This window comes from Macaca mulatta, chromosome 12 (genome assembly GCF_049350105.2).
Source record: "Macaca mulatta isolate MMU2019108-1 chromosome 12, T2T-MMU8v2.0, whole genome shotgun sequence".
NCBI lineage: Eukaryota > Metazoa > Chordata > Mammalia > Primates > Cercopithecidae > Macaca > Macaca mulatta.
In genome coordinates this window covers 47,875,739-47,898,220 of record NC_133417.1, presented here as the reverse complement: position 1 = coordinate 47,898,220, position 22,482 = coordinate 47,875,739, and the positions used below count along the sequence as shown (strand labels likewise).

Sequence of the window (22,482 nt, the reverse complement as noted above, 5' to 3'; positions counted from 1 at the left end):
GACTTTAAGGAAACAGATATATCCTAGAACAGACTAGGTTTTGTTTTTCTCCTGTAACTCTAACCCGTAAAAAAAAATTACTTAAGTCCTTGTTCCTATCTTACAAAATCCACTGTTAAATGCTATTTTCCAGTGGGTTTTAAAACCAAATAAGGACATTTATGATGGTGATAGTTACATCAATGACTAAAGTTTTGGTCAATCTTTCAAAATTGAGAAGATGACCAAAAAGGGGATTGTTAAATTAACTTTAGCCTAAACTTGCCGCCTTACATATTTTAAGTACAGTCTAAAGCTATCTTTGTAAGTCATGAACTATAACCTAAATGGAGGCATAAGCAGACTGTAAACTACTCTTGTGCTAATCACCACATTTTGGCCAATCAAAGGAGACCAACTGTTCAAACTATGTTAAAATAAGGCAAACGCTGGGCTGTAGCCAATCAGGCTGTTTCTGTACCTCACTTCTATTTTCTGCACACCACTTTACTTTCTCTGTCTACAAATTTTCCAACCACATGCCTGTGCTGGAGTCCCTGTGAGCCTACTCTGGCTTGAGAGGCTGCCTGACTCATGATTTTGTTCTTTGCTCAACTAAACTCTATTAAAGTTAGTTTGGCTCATGATTTTTTTTTTTTTTTTTTTAACAGTGTGTTCTGCACGTGATGGGGTTTATTGTAAGGTGATCCCATTTGCCCATCGTGCTGGGAAATGCCCTCATGTCAGACTCTTTAGGTTGCGCAGATAACAGAGTAGACTTGTCCAGCCTCCTGCATGGGGACTGCTAGCTAAATAATAGTGCAAGTGGATAAACACTTATTTAATGCTTTTTGTTTTCACTACAGTAAGATTCTCCCAGAGGCCTGAAAGCTTAAGGAGATGAGTAACTCCTCCCTTCTCAGACCCAGTACCAAAGCGCAAGGCCACTTACATTAGCAGCGAGCATCAGCAAAATAGCAGAAGCAGGAAGAGAGCTGGCCAGAAGACAGCTACCCTGATCGGAAGACACATACTCCTGAAGATCGAGAAAGAAGCCATCCAGGTACAACGTAGCAGTTATGTCAGACTAGGACATTTCCTGTTTGCAGGAGACTATAAAACCTTTGTCTCCCCCCTCACTTGGTGCTGATGCCATTTTAGGCCTCAGCCCACCTGCATCCAGGCGCTCATTAAAACAGCATGTTGCTCCACACCGCCTCGTGTTGTCTGTTGTGCTCTTGGGGTTCAAACCAATACAAAAATTTTACATTCTGGTCCCGAAATCTGGGAGGGGCTCAGGTCAGAATCCTCTGTGGACCTACCCCTCCACCTCAAAGAGCAGGCCACAGCAGCCAGACAAAGGAAAATCCTCATCCTCCAGTCACCCCTCTGCATGCACATTGGTCACGGATCTCACCTACCAGTAAGTTTCCTGGAAGCCCTGTTAACAGGGAAAAATCTGCATGGACTCTCTTGGTTTCTCCGGTCCAAAAATCCAACGTTGGTCCAAGAAGGTTCCAGTGTGTGCTAGGCAGTTGCTGATCATCTGGTCTTAGGGGGAGGCCTGTAAGCCATTTGATCCCGTTCGGAGAACGAAAAAGGCAGCGGTGAAGATCGCTCCTTTTATCGTCTCCCTCCAGCCATCCAGGACGGTCTCCTTTTTCTCTTTTCTCCTGTGCCTATCCTGTGTTATGGGAAACTCCTGGTCCTCCATTCCAAAACACAGCCCTCTAGGCTGCCTCATTAAAAAAAAAAAAAACCCGCAAACCTAGGCCTCAGGCAAGCTATCCACCCTAAGCGCCTTGTCTTTTTTTACAATATAGCCTGGCAGCAGTACAAATTAAATAATGCATCTAAATGGCCCACAAATAAAACATTTGACTTTACAATTTTAACTAACTTAAGCAATTATTGCTGATGACTGGAGAAATAGGGAGAAAATCCTTATGTCCAGGCCTTTTTGCACTCAGATCACAACCTGACCTCTACAATTCTTGCTTACCTGTTCAAATCCTTCTCTTCCATTCTCGCCATCCAGATCGCCTTTCTCCTCCCAACCCTACCTTTTCTTCTTCATTCAATCCAGCAGACTGCTGTCCACCCCTCCCAGCCCCTACCTCTTTCTCTCAACTGCCTGCTATAACTCATTGTCTTCTCAGTCACCCATCTTCCCAGTCAGTTGTATTCACTTCTATTCCTACACGGTCCCCTTAGGACAATTCTAGCATTGCCTGTACTCATTCTCCTTCCTCACTGCCCTCTCCTGAAGCCTATAAACCCATCCTGCCACCTTACGCCCCTATCTATCCTCCACTGCTTATCAACTCAACCCTCTTCCCCCTTCATACCCTCAGCAGGAACCACTGCTGGCTTCTTCCTTCTCTCTTGCCCATACTTGCTCAGGCGCCATCTTTAGCCCATGCCCCACCTTTACTTCAGCGCCTGTGCTAGAGTGCCCCCTTCAGGAAGTAACAGGAACTGAAGGTATTATTAGAGTTCATGTTCCCTTCTCTCTCATTGACTTCTCTCAAATTAACAAAAGACTCAGTTCATTTCCAGAAGACCCCACCTCATATTAGGGAGTTTCAGTACCTTACCCAGTCTTATAAACGAACCTGGCATGACCTCTACATTACCCTCTCTTCCACCGTCACCCCAGAAGACCAAGGCAGTATCTGGACCCTAGCTCAGGGGCATGCTGATGCAATTCATCCCCAAACTCCTGCCCAGCCTAGTGGCGCAGAGGCAGTTCCCAACCAGGACCCCCACTGGGATTATCGGCCTCTGGATGCCGCCATCAAGATCACATGATTTTGTGTCTCCTTGCAGGACTCGAAAAGAGTGCCCATAAAGTAGTAAACTATGAAAAATTTTCAGAAATCACCCAAGGTCCTGATGAAAACCCAGCCCTTTTTCTCTCTTGTTTAACTGAAGCCATAAGAAAATATACCAACCTAAACCCAGCTAGCCCAAAAGGAACCACTATCTTAAACCTTCAGTTCCTCTCCCAATCCACCCCTAATATTTGGCGCAAACTTCGGAAGCTTGATGACAGTCCTCAAACCCCACAAGGAGACCTTCTTAATTTAGCCTTCAAAGTCTTTAACAATCAGGATGAGGAAAGTAAAAGGCAAAAAAACAGGCAGAGTTTCAAATGCTTACCTCCACCATCAGGGGTCCTGCAGGCCCGCAGGGCTGCAGTTCCACATGGAAGCCTCCTAGCAATCCACCTCCACCTGGCGCCTGTTTCAAGTGCGGCAATGAAGTCAACTGGTCCAGACAATGCCCAAACCCAGGTAAGCCCACCAGGCCATGCCTTCTCTGTGGAGGACCCACTGGAGGTTGGACTGTGAGCAGACCCCACAAGGACTGCCCCCATCCCTTCCTAAGCTGGCTAAAACCTCCTACTCGGATCTCATCAGCCTTGCCACTGAAGACTTGATGGTGCCCTGAAATGGACACCCTGGCAACTACCATCTCTTCATCCCAACCAAGGGTAACCCTGATGGTGGTGGGTAGGCCAGTATGTTTTTTAATTAATACCAGGGCAACCTACGCTGCTTTACCTAATTTTTCAGGACCCACCAAGTTCTCACAAGTCTCTGTTGTAGAAATTAATAGAAAAGTCTCCAAACCCCAAGCCACGCCTCCACTTTTCTGCTCCCTGCCATCTTTTCCTTCACTCACTCTTTCTTACTCCTGTCCTCATGCCAAACTCTGCTCCTTTCAAAACTACACACTACTCTTCACTTCCGTGTTCCCCATAGTACCCAACACATCAACCCAGACCCCTCCAGGGCTTTTAACTTTATTCTACTCCTCCAACCTCCCACCTTAAAACATGCAACTTTTCCTTATCCCCCATCTGTAACCCCGCTGTTTAGGACACTTCCACACACTCAGTCAGAAAACACCACACCCCCATCCACATTGCCCTTAAAAAAACCACCCAGTTCCTATCACAGAAGCAGTATCCCATCCCCTAAGCAACTCTCATAGGCCTAAAGCCTATCATTTCTTGCCTCCTCGCCAGTCACCTACTCCACCCCACAAACTCCTTTTAAAACAGTTATACCTGTTAAAAAGCCAGATGAAACTTATCACTTAGTCCAGGACCTCAGACTCATTAACCAAGCTGTACTCCCAGTATGTCCAATAGTTCCTAACCCATATACTTTACTTTCCGCAGTTCTCTCCAATACCACCCAATTTTCTATTCTAAACCTAAAAGTTGCTTTTTTAAAAAAAAAAAAAAACAATTCCTTTACACCTTGATTCCCCAAACCTGTTTGCTTTTACATGGGACAACCCCAACTCCCATGTTTCACGTCAGCTCACCTGGTGCGTACTACCTCAAGGTTTCAGAGACAGCCCCCACTTTTTTGGACAGGCCCTTGCTAGTGACCTCTGTACCTTATCCCTAAAACCATCCACTCTACTTCAGTGTGTTAATAATCAGCTGTGTAGCCCCTCTCAAAAAGATTGCAACACCCACACTATCTCTCTCTTTTAAACTTCTTGACAAAACAGGGATATTAGATCTCCTCTAAGAAAGCACAAATATGCACCCCCTTAGTTATGTATCTAGGTCTAGCTCTTACCCCATGAACCTAAGGGCTAACAGCCGACTGCATATACCTCCTCCAATCCCTCCTGCCTCCGCGAACTAAGCAAAAAAATCTCTTTTTTTAGAATTAGCGGGATATTTTAGGCTCTAGGTTCCCTCCTTCGCTCTACTTGCCAAACCATTATACCAAGCTGCTAAAGCCCCCTCCATGAGCATTTAAAATCTGCACAGCCTATTACCCAGCCTTTCCTTCTATTCCAGAAGGCTCTCACCTCAGCCCCCATCCTCACTCTCCCAGATCTCACCAAACCTTTCTCCCTCTATACCGACAAACAGCACAGAGTTACACTAGGTGTTCCAACCCAGGCTGAAGGACCCACCCTCCAGGTTATTGCCTACCTCTCTAAACAGCTTAAAGCCTCAGTTCTTGGATGGCTTGCTGCCTCCGAGCATTGGCAGCAGCTGCTGTCCTCACCCTTAGAAGCCTAAAACTATCTCTCCATGCCAACCTAACAGTTTATTCAACCCATAACATCAAAGACTTGCCAACTCACCGCAGTGTACTACATCTCATCTCTGCCCCACGACTCCTCCAATTGTATGTTCTAGTCATAGAAATCCCCCAAATCACTATGCTAACCAGCTCCTGTCTAAACCCACCCATGCTTTTACCTGAAGCTACAACAGCTGAAGACCCTACGCACTTCTGTGTGAACACTGTTCAAACCTTTCTTCTACCTTTTCCAAACCTAACAGACCAATCCCTTCTTTACTTGGTTTGTAGATGGCAGCTCCTTCCTACATCAAGGACGCCAGCATCCTGGCTATACTATAGTGTCCCCACCCCACCCCACATACTATTGAAGCCAATCCACTCCCCCTAGGCACTACCTCTCAAAAAGCTGAACTCATTGCCCATACTAAAGTTTTCACACTGACAGGCGGACAACAAATTAACATATATTCAAATTCTCCTTATACGTTCCATATAGTACAGTCACACTCGACTATCTGGAAAAAACTGGGTTTCCTAACAGCAAAAAACGCTCCTGTCGTAAATGACTCATCAACAAACTCCTTCAAGCTGCCAGGCTCCTGCAGAAAGTTGCCATCATTCATTGCAGGGACCACCACACCCCACACAATCATATATCCGTTGGAAATGCGCTAACAGATTAGGTAGCAAAACAAATAGCCCTGCAACCCGTTCAAGGCCAGTTTCTGTCCCTGTCCTTGTTCTCTCCTCTTTACACCTCAGAAGAAAAGGAGGACTTCTGAGCCCAAAACCTTCAAAAGCAAGGACCATGGTATGTCAAGGAAAGGCGCTTCGTTCTTCCTCACTCTCAAAACGTTCCTCACCTCCAAAGCCTCCACAACTCTTTCCATGTCGGTTACAAACCTCTCTTGCAACTTCTCCATCCTGTTCTCACTTGTCCCCACCTTTTCAGCCATTTCTGAGAAATTACCCAGTCCTGCTCTATCTGCCGCTCAGTGTCACCCCAAGGCTCCCTCCAGTCGCCACCTTTTCCTACTCATCAAGCCCGGAGCCAGGTACCAAGGCAAGATTGGCAAGTAAACCTCACTCACAGGCCATCCAATAAATGGCTCTGCTATCTTCTAGTCTTTGTCTATACTTTCTCTGGGTAAGTAAAAACGTTCCCAACAACTTCAGAAGGTGCAAATGTTGTCACACAAACTCTCATCATGGATATAATTCCCCATTTCAGACTCCCAACATCCATCCAGCTGAATAACAGGCCCGCCTTCATCAACCAAATTACTCAAGATATCTCTACATCCTTAAATATGAAATAGGTTCTCCACACACCCTACAGGTCTCAATCTTCAGGCAAAGTTGAAAAAATTAACTCTGTCCTTAAAGCCCAACTCACCAAGCTGGCTGTTAAAACCCACCAGCCATGGACAAAAAAATCTCCCTTTTGCCCTCATGAGACTCTGCACAACACCAAAAGCACCCTCTTTTTATAGTCCCTTTAAAATCGTGTATGGCGGAACTTTTATCTTAAGGCCTCCACCCTTACCAAACTCTAAGCCACTCAGAAATTACCTCTCCTCCTTAATCCAGACACAGTCTTTCATGCAAGAAGCAACAAATGAGGCCATGCCTCTCCCTGTTGACACCTCCTTGACCTCTCAACATAACTGTCTTGCAGGCACAGACGCGTTTCCAGACAATCCAGATGATGCTCCTACTACAAGGACACAGTGGATACCAACCCGTCTCTCAACAATACCCCAAAAATTAAGGTTTTCTCTTTCCAAGGTGCCCACGCCACCCCCTATATCACGCCTGAAGTAGTTATTGAGAAAGTCGCCCCTTTTCCCTTTGATCTATAACCAAATAGGAATGTAAGATTCTCCCTGGGGCCTGAAAGCTTAAGGAGATGAATAACTCCTCCCTTCTCAGGCCCAGTACCCAGGCGCAAGGCTACTTACGTCAGTAGCATGTGCCTGCAAGACAGCAGAAATAGGAAAAGAGCCGCAGAAAGACAGCTACCCTGGACAGAAGACACATGCCCCTTAAGACTGAGAAAGAGGCCATCCAGGTACACTGTAGCAGTTATGTCTGACTAGAACACTTCCTATTTATAGGAGACCATAAAACTTTTGTCCTGTCCTCACTTGGTGCTGACACCATTTTAGGCCTCAGCCTTCCTGCACCCAGGCACTCATTAAAACAGCATGTTGCTCCACACTGCCTCGTGTTGTCTGTTGGCGTGCTCTGGGGGTTCAAACTGACACAGAAACCTTACAACTATGATTAATTGAGTTGGTTACCCCAAATTCATATGTTAAAGCCCTAACCTCCAATGTGAGTATATTTGGGCATAGGCCTATAAATTAGTAATTAAGGTTAAGTGCAGTCATAAGGGTGAGGCCTTGACATGGTAGAACTGGTATCTTTAGGTGTCCTTATGAGACGTGTGAGAGAGACCAGAGAACTCTCCTCCAGCACACAAAAGAAAGGCCATGTGAGGACATAGTGAGACGGCAGCCAACAAGGGAAGTCAAGAGGAGAACCCTCACCAGAAACCAACCCTGACAGCACTTTGCACCTTGATCATGAATTTCCAGCCTCCAGTACTGGGAAAAAATAAATTTACATTGTTTAAGCCACCCAGTCTGTGGTGTTTGCTATGGCAGTCTGGAGACCCTTTCTTCTCCCTTTTCTGCAAACGAATCCTCCAGTTATCTCCCAAAATGGGGTGTGGGAGTATTCACCTGGCAGCATCAAGTGGGCAAGGGGATCTGATATTCTAATTATATTTTAAACAGAATTTCAACAAATCTTTTTTAAAAATTCGTATTTTCATCACTATTTCTGGAGGTGTGAGGAATAAACTCTGACCTTTTTCCTGTCTTGCCCAAATTCCTAAGAGGCCTGGGGAGTAACACCCTACAAACCATAAAATCTCACCAGATGGGTTTTATTTAATCCTATATAACACAGCTTACTTTCCAACCTTACTCTGACATAACATCAAATGACAGATAAAGAAGAAAATCAAAATATTTTACCCCAAAATATGTCTCTTTGACATATTTTGAGTGGCCCTACAAAGCCTTCTGTTGTGAAGGAAAATTCGCATCTGTCAAGAATATGATGAATATCACTAAATCTTATCCTTTTCAGTCTCTTCCAATCCTGAAGAGATGAACTGAGAGACTAGAACCCTTTACAGGTATGAATAGGAAACAATTGCCATCTATTGCCTCTAAGGGCAGCCACCTATGAGACTTTATCTACATAATAAGAACCTCGGTTTCTATCACCCTTTATCTTCCTCCAGACACTCCTTTCTATTGATTCCAGGTTTTTAGATAATAACGCTTTCAACCAATTGCCAATGAGAAAATCTTTGACTCCACCTATAACCCTATGACCTATAAACTCCTACACTACCTACCCGTGCTCCTGTCCCGTCCTCACCCCCAAACCTATGGATACCTCACATGTGTAGATTAATGTCTTTTGTCAACCCAACCACCTTGGGCACATGTTCTTGGGACCTCTTGAAACTGTGCCTTGGGTCATGACCACTCGTATTTGCCTCAGAATATTTTACAGAATAATTTATTCTTCAAATATTTTACAGAATTTGACTCTTTTCATGGTCAGGTGATTAGCAAGGTAAAGATGGCTTTTTTATTTTTTTTGCCATTGGGAGATTAGGATTTGGTTTACTTTTTTTTTTTTTTTTGATACCGGCAATTACCACTTGTCTGTCTGCCAGCCAACTCCCCAGATATTATTATCATCTCCTTTGTCATTCTATTTTGTCCTTTGGGGTTTAGACTTTGTAATTTTTTTTTTCTACTCTATTCAGAATTCTTTAGTGAGATTTTAGAAAAAAGAGTAGTTACATGCATGTGTTCAGTCCTAAATCCATTGGAAAATTATGCCTCTTTGGTAGTGTGATTAATTTTTTATTTCTTTGTATTTTACTTATGTAGTACATTAATTTTGGATTCCTTTGCATCTTCCTTTACTGGCAGTCCATGAGGATAAGGAAGATGAGTGTTCTTATTCGTTTTTTTTTTCTTTTTATTTTTTTTTCTTTCTTTTCTTTTTTCTTTTTTTTGATACAGGGTGTTACCCTGTCATCCAGGCTGAAGAACAGTGGCATGATTTGGTCTCACTGCAGCTTCAACCTCCCAGGCTCAAGCTAACCTCCCACCTCAGCCTCTCAAGTGTCTGGGACTACAGGTGTGTGCCACCATGCTTGGCTAATTTTCACTTTTTTTTTTTTTTTTTGTAGAGATGGGATCTCATCATGTTGGCCAGGCTGGTCTAGAACTCCTGAACTCAAGCAATCCACTCACCTCAAACTGTCAAAGTGCTGGGATTATAGGTGTGTGTCACCATGCCCAGCCCTTATTCACTTTTATGTCCTCAGAGCTCTCACAGTCATGACATATAGCAAAGAATCAATAGTTACTTTTTAAAAAAAACAAGATGCTCTCCAGATTTTAATGATTTGCCAGTTGCCGTAGTTTTTTCTATGCATAAGTCCAGCTTTCCCCACTCCATTTCCCTTCCAGTCACGTTGATTTTCTCTCTAATTACTGGTCAAGATTCAAATGCAATGAAGCAATAAAGACATCTGTATGTTTGCTTATGAGAGAATAAGCTTTCAAAAAGGATTTGAAAATTTGAGTTTTCCCTAAGTCCTTAAAATAGTTCCAAATAGCACCACTCCAATTACCAAAACATCATTAATTTTTTTGAGTACCTTAAATTTTAAACAATGCTGAATATTTAAGCCAATTAAATAACTTTTTTCAAAATGTTAACACATTTACCATATAAAACTATCTTAAATACCACTGATAGTATATATAACTCTCTTTAAGATAGCACATTTCAGACTAAAAACAGCGTCAGCTATGTCATTTTCAGTAACATGAAGCTAAAATTTAAATAGATCACCAAAGATTTAATTGAAATGAGCAAAAACATGATTGGTGTCAAATGTTCATTTAGCATGTCAAAATGTTCATTATAGCAAATAATTAAATTATAGAAAATTCATTTCAGTTGATTTTTATGAAATGTATTCAATTGTAAATTAATACAATGCGTATGTTTTTCATAGGTGTGATAAATATTACATTTAAAGTATGACAGAAAAAATAATAACATATATTTTATTTTTATATAAATAACCTTGTTACGCTCACAATAGCAATCTTTGAGTTAACAAATTTAAAAGTGTACCTCCTTTTTACCATTATGGATTAAAATAGAAAATCACGATGCTCTTCAATAATATTTTGATTTTATGACCTGTGTTTATAACTAAATGATAATATCTTTACAATTCATTTGGAAAAACTTCAATGTTTTGTACTTACCTACAATGTCCTTCATAAGGCCTACAATACTCTCATCTCCTGTAATCCAAGGACGCTTCCCCACTTCATGACCATAGGCTGCTCTGAAATTGAAAAGGGACTCATAAACATTTCTTAGCTTTTGTGTGCATGTGTGTGATTATTTCAAATATCAGCTTTAGCAAATAAACATTTCTATGTGGACCTTTCTATGTGTTAGTAATTATATAAAATCAAGCTTTTTTAAAACAAAAAATATAATACTTGGGATTAATGTCTTTTAACTTCTCTTTTAAAATTTATTTTCTTTTTATTAGGAAGGGGGGATTGTTCATATGTTATTTTAATATTTTGCTATATTCTAGAGTCTAATTTTTTTGGTCTCAGTTATTTTGCAATTTTTAAGATTATTTGAACACACTTTTATACCTGTAGAATGTAGTATCTATACTAAAACTTACATACTGTTTTGTAAGGCTAGAGACTAAAATGATTATAAATTGACATTTAAAATATACCTATAATCTGTAAATTTAATAGAAGTATATAAAATATGATTATACTCATGATACCATTTTATAGTAAATAACAAAATTTATGAATAATCAAAGCCAACACTGCTTGGTTTGACATATTTGCTAGCAATTTCATCTGTCACATTCCAGCTCAATTTTATTATTCTAGTAAGTATCCCAGGAGGCATAGTAGAAAAATGCAAAACACATAGAGTACTTCAACTTTCAAGAAATTTCCATGAAATGAAGAAGGCAAGTACACTTGAAAAACATAGAAGAAATTAAAACAGAGGATTAAGGTGGAGTGCCTCTGAGTGCTGTTACATTGTCGTATCTTATGATGCTCTGAAGGTGGTAGTTCTGTAAGCAGACAGGGAGGTCTCCAGGGATCATAACATTTAATATACTTGAGCCATCAGCCTGTTTTACAGCCTCCTGCCCTGTCACCTGTCTGTTTCCGAAGCCTGGTTTGTAATGCTGTCACCTTGTTGGTTGGAGCCAGCTTCTGCCAGACCGCAGTAACTCATGGATGATCCTGAGTGAACTGTCCTCATTACCATGCTAAAGTCTCCACCCTGGGGAGAAGCTATAGCTTCATTACCATACATGCAATCTACGCACTGGCATGATTACTCACTGAATCTCCACAACTGCGACCCTTCCTCTACATGTGATGATGCATCTTCTCCCCTATCACCCCATAAAACTCCCCTGTCACTTTTCCTCTGGGAGACACTGCTCTTGTGAAAACTCCCAGTGTCCTCCTTACTTATACCAAGTAATCAAACTTCTATTGATCAAAACTTGTTCCCTCTGTTTTTTTTTTTTTTTAACTACAGAGAAATGTTTATTTTAAATCACATTTTAGAATTAAGCAACATTTTAAAACTTATTTCATAGTAAATATTACAAAGATGGTTTCACAATTTAAAAGATAAATATTAAATGTTTGAGCCTGCTATATATTCCTCTGACTTTTTTAAAATTATACTTTAAGTTCTGGGATACAATGTGCAGAACATGCAGGTTTGTTGCATAAGTATACACGTGCCATGGTGGTTTGCTGCACCCATCAACCTGTCACCTACATTAGGTATTTCTCCTAATGCTCTCCCTCCCCTAGCCCCCACCCCCGACAGGCCCCAATGTGTGATGTTCCCCTCCCTGAGTCCATGTGTTCTCATTGTTCAACTCCCACTTATGAGTGAGAACATGTGGTGCTTGGTTTTCTGTTCCTGTGTTAGTTAGCTGAGAATGACGGTTTCCAGCTTCATCCATGTCCCCAGAAAGACCTTTGTTACCACGTGAATGAAGCCCATTTTTTCTGGGTAACAGTTCTTAATTCTTTAGGAATCCAAAAGTTTGTCAGCTTGAAAGAAAGGAATGAAAATGTGCTTTTTGTATAGTACCAACCTGGGTCGAATCTGTGTCAGTAAACTGGTGCTGGTGGGCTGCTACTCCCTAAGAGGGGCGGTTAAGACCAGAGGACTAGAGCCCTGTTTTTCCTCCTTTGCAGATTTCCAAGGTGTAAATACTCCCATCATGGGCGATTTCATACTATCAACAAAAATTCTGAGTATTTAATAATTGGTTTTTGACATCTGGTATAAGTCAGCTGCAGGTCAGTACTGGTCATGAGACCACATTTATTGAAGCTATAGGGTTTCATTTTCCACATTTGTACAAGTAAATGGGTAACAATGTGGACCTTAAAGGATTCCCATGAGAAATAAATGAGATAACATGTGAAAGAGACCATTACATAGTACCCCGTTTCTGAGTCTTCTTTCCTAATGTAAATCTAATGCTAAAACTCCCTTCATCAGCATGTGGTATAGAACACAATTTTTAAACTAACATTTCTATTACCATATAAACTAAGATGAAGGAAGAGGACTTTCTTTGAGAATAAACATAGACTGCTAAGAACTAATGATGGAAAAGAGGGGCAGTTGTTAGTTATTATTATTCATATTTTTATTAGACAGCCTGCAGTTTGCCTCTTTCTTGATTTTCAATATAAATGCTAAAGACAAAAATCATTATCATTAAATGGTAGTTAAAGGCAGATACTTGGATCCTTTTCAATTTTAATCACATAGAGCTCCACGGCCTTTGCTGATAGCACAATACATCTTATTACATTTAGGTAGTAAAATTCTATGTTCTGCCTCAGAGAATTTATATCTCAGAATATTATGCCACCTACTCCTCTCTCTGGTAGACACCGTGGTAATAATCTTTAGGGATATGTTTCTTCCTGCAATGCTTTTGGCATCTCCCTCCATTCAAAATACCACACAGTGTCGGCTGCTTCATTTTGTTAGCCCTCTAGCCTGGGGTAGTGAAATGTATTTACAAAGTGTTACCCAAATAAACCCAAAGTAAAGTGGCCTGTCATTAGAAAGAGTTGATGTAGATTAAAGTGCAGTTATAAACATCAGTATTAGAGTTAGGAAAAAAATATTATATTGCTCAAACAAAACTACTTAAAATAGTTGCAGCATAGATGTAATCTTCTTTTACAAATGCTGGAAAGGAAAAGAGAGCATGGGAGAGAGTTAACTCACTGCCACAGAATAAATCATTGCTATAAGTGGGTGTTTTCTGAGACATCTACTAGGAGTATTCACTCACAAAATTAGGACTGCAGGATGGAAAATTAGGAAGTTAATAGAAACTTGGATCCTCTTTAAAGTAGGACCATGCTTTAACCATCCCACAAAATGAAAAATGGCCCTGTTTTTAGAAAGCTTCCTTCCATAAGGAAATAATTACGATTTCACAGCCTGCCTTCATTATATTATATTTTTTTTTCCATGACCCACTTGATGATTAGCCAATAAAGACGTTGCGAGGCCGGGGACGGTGGCTCATGCCTGTAATCCCAGCATTTTGGGAGGTCAAGGTGGTTTGAGCCCAATGGTTTGAGACCAACCTGGGCAACATAGGGAGACGTCGTCTCTACAAAATTAAAGAAAAAATTAACCAGGCTTGGTGGCATGTGCCTGTAGTCGCAGCTACTCAGGAGACTGAGGTGGGAGGATAGCCCAGGTCTGAGAGTTTAAGGCCGCAGTGAGCTATGATCACATCACTGCACTCCAGCCTGGGCAACAGAGTGAGACCCTGACTCCAAAAAAATAATGTTAATTAGAAAAACAAAAATAAAGATGTTGTGAAAAATCTTTGTAACATGCCATTCTATGTATTTTCTTATGTTCTCTTATTCAAACACTATTGCTCTTAAAGGAAGAAATGCTTAAATTAAATGAGATTAGAGGGGTCTGAAGGAGGCATCTACATCTCTCTGGCGTGTTTTATCAGTGTCCTGTCAGCACACACACACTGCCATGTAAAGTAAACTCAGTAGTGTATTCCTGATAGTTAATTCAAAGGCACATTTTTATCTTTAAATAATCTTACCTAAACTGTCACAGTTCTTAGAAGAATCCCTGTAGAGACAAAACTATAGTAGGTTTTTGCTCTTATGAAAAAGAGAGAACACCCTTGATGGAGCAGATTTGACAATGTAAATGACCCAAAATATTGTGATTCTATTTTAGGGACATAATACCCATTCCCCACCTTAAAATATGCTCTTTAGGACTTATATACCCTTCTGTTCTAGCTGGATTGTGGCATTATGATTATTAACCAATGTTATTCTCCATTAAATAATCTAGGTCATTAGTAAATATTTAATATATTATTTCCAAATACTTATGCTTATTGCCTATTCATTGCAACAGACCCGTAGATTTCAGACGTACTGTTGCTTCTTATTATTATAAAACCTTTTTGCTTATAATTATTATCAAATAAATATAATCACACAAAAAGTTTTATATTTCAGAATATTAGAATTGCCTAAATGTTGCCATTTTGCAAAACAAATATATTCCTCAATGTGTTATTAATCTACTTTAGAAATCCCATAGAGTTGAAAATGAAAATGCAAAATAATGGTAATAGCATTTTAAAACTAACACAGAGGTAAAAGTTTCTAAGAAAACAATTTTCACAGTTTGCCTTAAGAAAGTTTAAGTTTTAGAAATAATTTGGTTCTACTATCATCTGAATGTGTCCCCTTCAAATTCTTATGTTAAAACTTGATCTGCCGATGTGACAGTATTAAGAGGTAGAGTCTTTAGGAGGTGATTCAGTCATAAGGGCAGAGCCCTCATGAATGGGATTAGGACCCTTATAAAAGAGGTGGGAGGCAGGTGTTTGCCTCTTCTGCCACATGAGGATGCAGCAAGAAGCACCATCTTGGAAGCAGAGAGCAGACCTTACCAGACACTAAGTCTGCCAGCACCTTGATCTTGGACTTCCCAGTCTCCAGAACTATAAGAATGTTCACTTCTCTTCTCTATAAATTATCCAGACTTGGGTATTTTGTATAGCAGTGGGAACAAACTAAGACAGATCCTAAAATATTTCTAGTTTTACCTCTATTCTTGGCTTTTCCTTAGTATAAGTAATCAAAGATGGTAGCCAGATGAATTACAAAATCAGGCTGCATTATGACAAAAAATTGTTTATTCAATACTTAGGTGTGGTAGGCAGTATGTCTGCAATAGGCCATAAAACTGGAGAAGATGGAATCCATGAGCCCAATGGCATTTCCTACTTTATAGCACTTGGATGGACAGAGATTTGACATCTATATGCTTGTGCAAAACCTTGCTTTGTTAAAGCACTCTAATTTTTATGTTACTGTTAAAATTATAATTTTTTTTGAAACTGGGTCTGACTCTGTTGCCCAGGCTGGAGTGCAGTGTCAAAATCTCAGCTCACTGCTACCCCCACCTTCCAGGCTCAAGCGATCCTCCCACCTCAACCTCACGAATAGCTGGGACTACAGGTATGTGCCACTACATCCAGCTAAATTTCTTTTGTATATTTTGTAGAGACAGGGTTTTACCATGTTGCTCAAGCTGGTCTCGAACTCCTGAGATCAAGTGATCTGCCTGCCTTGGCCTCCCAAAGTCTTTGGGTAACACCCTTGAACCACCGTGCCTGGTCAGGATTATACATTTTTAACACTATCTTTTTCAACTAAGCAACTACTTTCAATGTGCATTATAGTGTTTAGTAAATGTGTAATCATCTTTGACTCAGCGATTCCCATAATCTTCCATTGGTCAAGAAGAAAGGGAGTCACTGACCTGGCTTGAGTACCAGCCAAGAAGTAGAGCAGAAGTGGCAATGAGGGAGGCAAAGAGGAAGAAGTGATCAGACAAAACTTACCACAATAATGCGAGGCCCTGGATCTAGAGGCAACTGAACACATGCAGGGTTTGATTTTAGTGCAAAAAAACAAAGCAACAGTCAGAACGAAAACTGAAGAGACCAACAGACCACTGAATTGGCATGAAGACTACATGTATATATGTATGTATGTATTTAAAGACATGGTCTTGCTGTAGCCCAGGCTGGAGTGCAGTGACACAATAACAGCTTACTGCAGCCTCGACCTTCTGGGTGCAAGTGATCCTCTCACCTCAGCCTCTCACGTGGCTGGGACTACAGGCATGCACCACCATGCCCAGCTAATTTTTGTATTTTTTGTAGAGTTGAGATCTCACAATGTTGCCCAGGCTGGTCTGGAACTCCTGGGCTCTTGTGATCCACCCGCCTCAGCTTCCAAAGTGCTGGGATTACAGACAGTAGCCACTGCTCCCATCCCTTTGTTGCTCAGGCTGGTTTTAATTCCTGGGCTAATGTGACCCACATTGGCCTCCCATAGTGCCGGGAATACAGCCATGAGCCACCATGCCTGGTCCTTCTACTTTGAACACATCTGAAAAAGGAGCAGCCACAGAAAGAAATGCTATCTAAACTTAAGCAAAGCCTCCTAAAAATACAGCTGCCATTGACCCATCCTCAGAGTTAGATGGACCTTAGCACCTGGAGGTACAAATTCAGCTGCCATTCATCTCCCTCTTGGGAGCTTCCAGCTAGGAAGGATACTGCCTATTAGCATCAGGATGAAAAAGCCCAATGGAAACCTTTATATTTTCCCATTGAAGCTCTAAAACTCTTCCCTTTAGTTAAGCTGGTATATAAACCCTTACCCATGGCTGTTCAGCAAACTACCCCTTGTAGAATTCTTCTATCTGAGTGTGAAATAAACTTTTCTCCTGTTAACCTGTCTGTTGTCAATTAATTGGCAGGCCCTCACCACTTTGACCTAAGTACTCAGTTTGTAGAGAAGTTTCCTCCCAACAGAACTTCAGCTGGAAAAGATCAGAAGTGGGATTTTAAGCTAAATATTTGGGAGATAAAAAACAATAACGAGCAAACACTTTTGGGATCAAAAACGGTGGGTGAGGTAGGGAGAATAGGCATGTGATCAGGCATCCCAAACACCACAGACATTTATGGGCAGGACCATGATGTTGACAGAGTCACTACAGCTTAAAACAAGAAGACTACATAAACTAAACAAAGCAAGGATGGAATAGATGTCCATTTGCTTAGCAGTCTTCTTTAATTCACTGTACATTGCCTGAAGCATTAAAATACACAACCTTTCTGAATCATCTGTCTAATGAAAACTCAGTGAGAAGGTTTAATTAAAATGATGAAATTTTCCATCATCACAAGGTGAAATGTAAAAGACAAAGCAATAGAAGGGCATGAGGTGATTTCCTGAAATACAACTTTAAAGTCTTGAAAATAATCAACCAGTTTCTTACTTAAGTGGGATGACTATAAGGATATGAATAGAATAGCAGGGCAGAATATATTTTAAATGCTTAAAGGATAAAAATTCACAGCCTTGCTGAATGAATACCCAAGAGGCAAGGACACTCTATAAGTTCAAATGCATTCAATCTAATTATCTGCCCTCTCTTACATTAAGGCCAAAAATGAATATTAACCATTTTTATTAACTATGACCCCCATTCATTAAATACTAAAACCTGCTAGAGCAAATGTGGTGGTATGTATTTTGCAAATTATGCATAAAAGTTATGCAGATAAAGTTATAACATGATTAATAAATTATATAAACTTCTATCATTTTTGCATCAAGTTGTGAAATTACATTCTTAATCACTGAAATTAAGAACTTCACAGTGTTATCTAATAGCCATAGTTGTAATCATTTGCACAGTCAGTGTAAGCTAAATATTATTTATTTATTTATTTTATTGAAACAGAGTCACCCAGGCTGGAGTGCAGTGGTGCAATCTCCGCTCACTGCAACCTCTGCCTCCCGGGTCCAGGCAATTCTCTTGCCTTAGCCTCCTGAGTAGCTGGGATTACAGGTGCCTGCCACCATGCCCGGCTAATTTTTATATTTTTAGTAGAGACGAGGTTTCACCATGTTGGTCAGGCTGGTCTCGAACTCCTGTGCTTAGATGATTCACCCACGTCAGCCTCCCAAAGTGCTGGGATTGCAGGCATGAGGCACCACTCCCGGCCTAATTTTTGTATTTTTTTTAGTAGAGATGAGGTTTCACCATGTTGGCTAGGCTGGTCTCAAACTCTTGACCTCAAGTCATCTGCCCACCTTGGCCTCCCAAAGTGCTGCAATTACAGGCATGAGCCACCGTGACTGGCCTACTAATCTTTAAAGAACGGATATTGTTCCCAATTTGAAAACCAGTAGCATGAAGAATGAAGAAAGGTAAAGAATGTAGTCTGAGTTTCTGACAGCCAAATGTTTTTCCTCTGAAATTCTATTTGGTTTGGTTTCATCTTTCTGAAATGTTTTCCTAACTGTCAAGTTTGGCTCATCTTCATATTGATTTTTCAGTTTCAAATAATCAGAAAATATTTTAAAAATATTTCCGGTTATCATAAAAATAAGTGTTGATAATTTGGCCTAATCATGAAGAGATGAAGCTTCTAAACATTAACTCCTCTCTTAATTATTAAAGAAATAAAACAAAATGATTACATATGGTTTAGGGATGTCAACACAGGAGAGGAACTTAAATGTTTAAATATTGTAAAAGTTTTAGTCCTGATTCTGCCACTAACTTGTCACCTTATTCTGATCCTCAGTTATTTTCATCAATCAAATGAGACTACTGAGCAGTTAAGGTTTCTCTGTATCCATGGATTCCCTCTCTATGGATTCAACCAACTGCAGATAAAAAATATTTAGGGAAAAAATGGATGGCTGCATATATACTAAACATGTACAGACTTTTTTCTCATCACTATTCCCTAAACAATACAGCATAACAGCTATTTATATAACATTTATACTGTATTAGGTATTATAAGTAATCTAGAGATTATTTAAAGTATATGGGACCATTGTGGATTTTGGAATGATAGGGAGGCCCTGGAACTAATTCTCTGCAGACAACCAAGGGATGACTGTACTAGGATTCTATCTTTCCAAATATTAGACAACCTAATGTGATTTTGTAAATGTTTGTATGTGATGTAGAGTAGTAGCTTTTAAAATAATACTTACATTTTGGCCCACTTATCTAGTTCTTCTTCAAGATATGTTTTAACCATTTTTGGCTGAAGACCAAGAGAATTTCCCAAGAAATAGATGGCATTTTCATCTTTATTCACTAATGATAAATCAACTGAAACAGAAGAAATGTCAAAAAAAAAAAAAAGTTTTTTCAGTATGGTATTGTTAAGCCAGTACAAATAATTAATATAATCAACTAGGAAGGATAAAAAGTAATTAAAATTACTCCCAAGGATGACATCAGGTCCTCTAAACAATAATTAACGTTGGCATTTACATTTTAAAATATAATTTAAACCTATAGAGGCTATTATGATGATCTCTCATATTTACTGTGCTCCATGGGGAAATCTAAATTAGCAACTACTTCCAATCATGAATAGCCAAAGCATTAGAAAAGAGTTAAAAACAAATGTTTTCAATTAAGAAATACATCAGCCTATCTAATTGTATAAGAAGATTACCTGAATTTAGTCAAGTACTGACACTGTACTGATTTGTGTTGTAGAAATGGCAATTTTTTCAAAAATGCAAATAATTATTTATATAACTAAAGTAGATGTACTGGATTTATGTGTTTTTTTCATTCTATATCCATACACATGTACAGATAGTACTAACACATGTATAGGCAAAGATTGTTCTCTATATCTACTACTTATTCATATAAATCAAACTTTGGCGATTTTTATCCTGCAGCTTACCCACTGCAAACAAACCAATCCATGTGCTTAAAACATAGTCTAGAAAGTCACAAGTTTATAGTCACAATTGTAAACTACTGAGTTTTGTCTTATATCTTAGGGGAAAAAAGACTAAGCTTCTTGTTTATATTTCATTGGAATCATTAAGTACTATGTTGGTCTTTATTTCAGACTACTTAATTAAACCTTTAAAGACTTTTTAGAGACATACTATCTATTTCAACCTGATCCCTTTTATAGATATTGTTCTTCATTGGCATCTTTTAAGCCTGACCAATACAAGATATGCACATATTGTTTACACGTGTGCCAGAAGAGCCCTCTTGGTTAAGGTATCATTATTTCCTGGACCTAGGATTAGATATGCCTCCCCATTTCCCATCCTCAAGGTTATCATGTCAGCCAAGCACAGTGGCTCATGCCTGTAATCCAGGTACTTTTGGAGGCAAAAACGGGAGGATCACTTGAGCCCAGGAGTTCAATACAAGCCTGGGCAACATAGTGAGACTCCATCTCTATTTATTTTTTTAAATAAAAGGTTATCACATCAATGGTTCTTGTCACATTGGACATTACTGATAATCTCCTTATAGCTTGAGTCCAAGCTTAATGCCTTTGGGATTATATCCACAGTTTTTATGTCTCCTATGCTTTCTCTATACAACTCTTAAGAACATGAGAGCTCTAGGTTCCTAAATAGTTCCCAGTCCTTCAGTGTCAGCTGCTGACTCTTGCACAACTCAATGTCATTTGGATTCTGTTGGACATCTTGTTTAGTATTTAATGCCTATGAAGTGGGAGAAAATTCCCTTTCTGAAGCATTTATTGTATTTACCTTTTTTCCCCCAAAGGCAAGTCAGGATTAATGTACACCAGCCAATCTTATTCTTCAGGATTATTTTCTGTCTCCTGTACTGACAACTTTTTTTTAGCATATTGTGAGTTTAGTGCTATGCTAAAACGTGTATTGTAGAAATTATATTATTACATTTTTCTTTGAAGTAGGTGTTGCCAATTAGAGCACACATTTTTTGCAGTTTCTCAATGGTCCTCTTGGTTTTCTCTCTCACTTCAATGGCCTTTTCACAAAGGCCATGGAGCTTACTAGAACTTTCCTTTTCAAAGTGAACTGCTTGATTAACACATGTCCTGTTAGTAGATCCCAAAATTTTGGTTAAGTCACAATGCTTCAAGACCGCGGTTCGCTCTTCTTGTAGGTATCATTTTCCAACTCTTTCTTTTATTGCCTTTGCTTCTTATTTCCTGGAAAGTCTTCCTCCATTGAATTTAGCCTGATCTTATTAGGGGGAGGAAAAGGAGGATAAGCTGTCTCAGTTTCTTCCTCTTAATCCATACTGTCCAGATCTACTCTGAGAAAACACTGAGAGGTGTCATGATCTGGGGATCCTGTGGGTTCATGTTCAGATCAGATCATTTGCTGCATTTGTTCTGTTAATACCCAGCAGGCAGGATATTTAACCAGTACCTTTGTTTTAAGCAAGGCAAGGCAAACTTTTTCTGTAAAAAGCCAGAAAATAAATATTTCAGGCTTTCCAGGCCATACAGTCTCTGCTGCAATTCCTCCTTTTTGTTATGGTTGGATAAAAAAAAGCCATAGATAATTAAAAAACAAATGTGCCAGTCATCCTAAAAACTTTATTCCAAAAAGAAAGCAGAGATTTTTGAGCCTTGTCTGAGGGTCACACTTCAAATTCTGGCACAGATTGGGCATGTTAAAAGAGTTCATCGGTTCCCCCTATCAGCCAAGTCTCCACATTCAGCAAATCCTCCCTGAGCTGGGAATACTTGCTTTATGTAACAAGCCCACCCCTAGTTTACTAGGGCTTCTAGAACTAAGGCTTCTAGGTAACTTAAACAGAAATTTATTGTCTTACAATTTTGCAGACTCTAAGTCCAAAATCAAGTGTTGGCAAAGTTGATTCCTTTCAAGCACTGAGAGGGAAGAATATGTTCTAGGCCTTTCTGCTTGGCTTATAGATGGCCATCTCTTGTGTGTATGGCGTTCTCCCAGTATGCCTGTGTGTTTCCCAACTTCCCCCTTTTATAAGAACATTACAATATATTGAATTAGGACCCGCTCTAATGATCTCACTTTAACTTGATTGTTTTTGTAAGGACAGTCTTAGGCACAGGTGGTTAGGCTGTCAACACATGAATTTTTAGGAAACATAATTCAACCCATAGCACTCTGCTTAACGGTTCATTTGACTTCAAACTTGTTTATGAGCTCAAGAATTTCAACTTTTAACAAGCAGGGCTTGCTCCAGTTAGTCCTTAAGTCAACAGTGTTAGAGCCATTCTTCTGGAACGCTCCCTTCTTGGAAAAGGCTACAGTATGATTGCTATAAAGCTCATGGTTCTGAAAACTCACTTGATTGCTTGAGGAGCATT

At 39.8% G+C, this 22,482-nt stretch overlaps 1 protein-coding gene across 1 annotated transcript in view; it reads right to left on the bottom strand.

The window, feature by feature from the left end:
* KYNU (kynureninase) overlaps window positions 1-22,482 on the bottom strand; it is a 166,529-nt gene that overhangs the window by 99,639 nt on the left and 44,408 nt on the right. The window contains exons 3-4 of the mRNA XM_015110049.3: window positions 19,358-19,478; window positions 10,424-10,506 (exon numbers count right to left, since the gene is read on the bottom strand). Coding sequence (XP_014965535.1) covers window positions 10,424-10,506; window positions 19,358-19,478 — 204 coding nt within the window. The remainder of the gene's footprint in view (window positions 1-10,423; window positions 10,507-19,357; window positions 19,479-22,482) is intronic.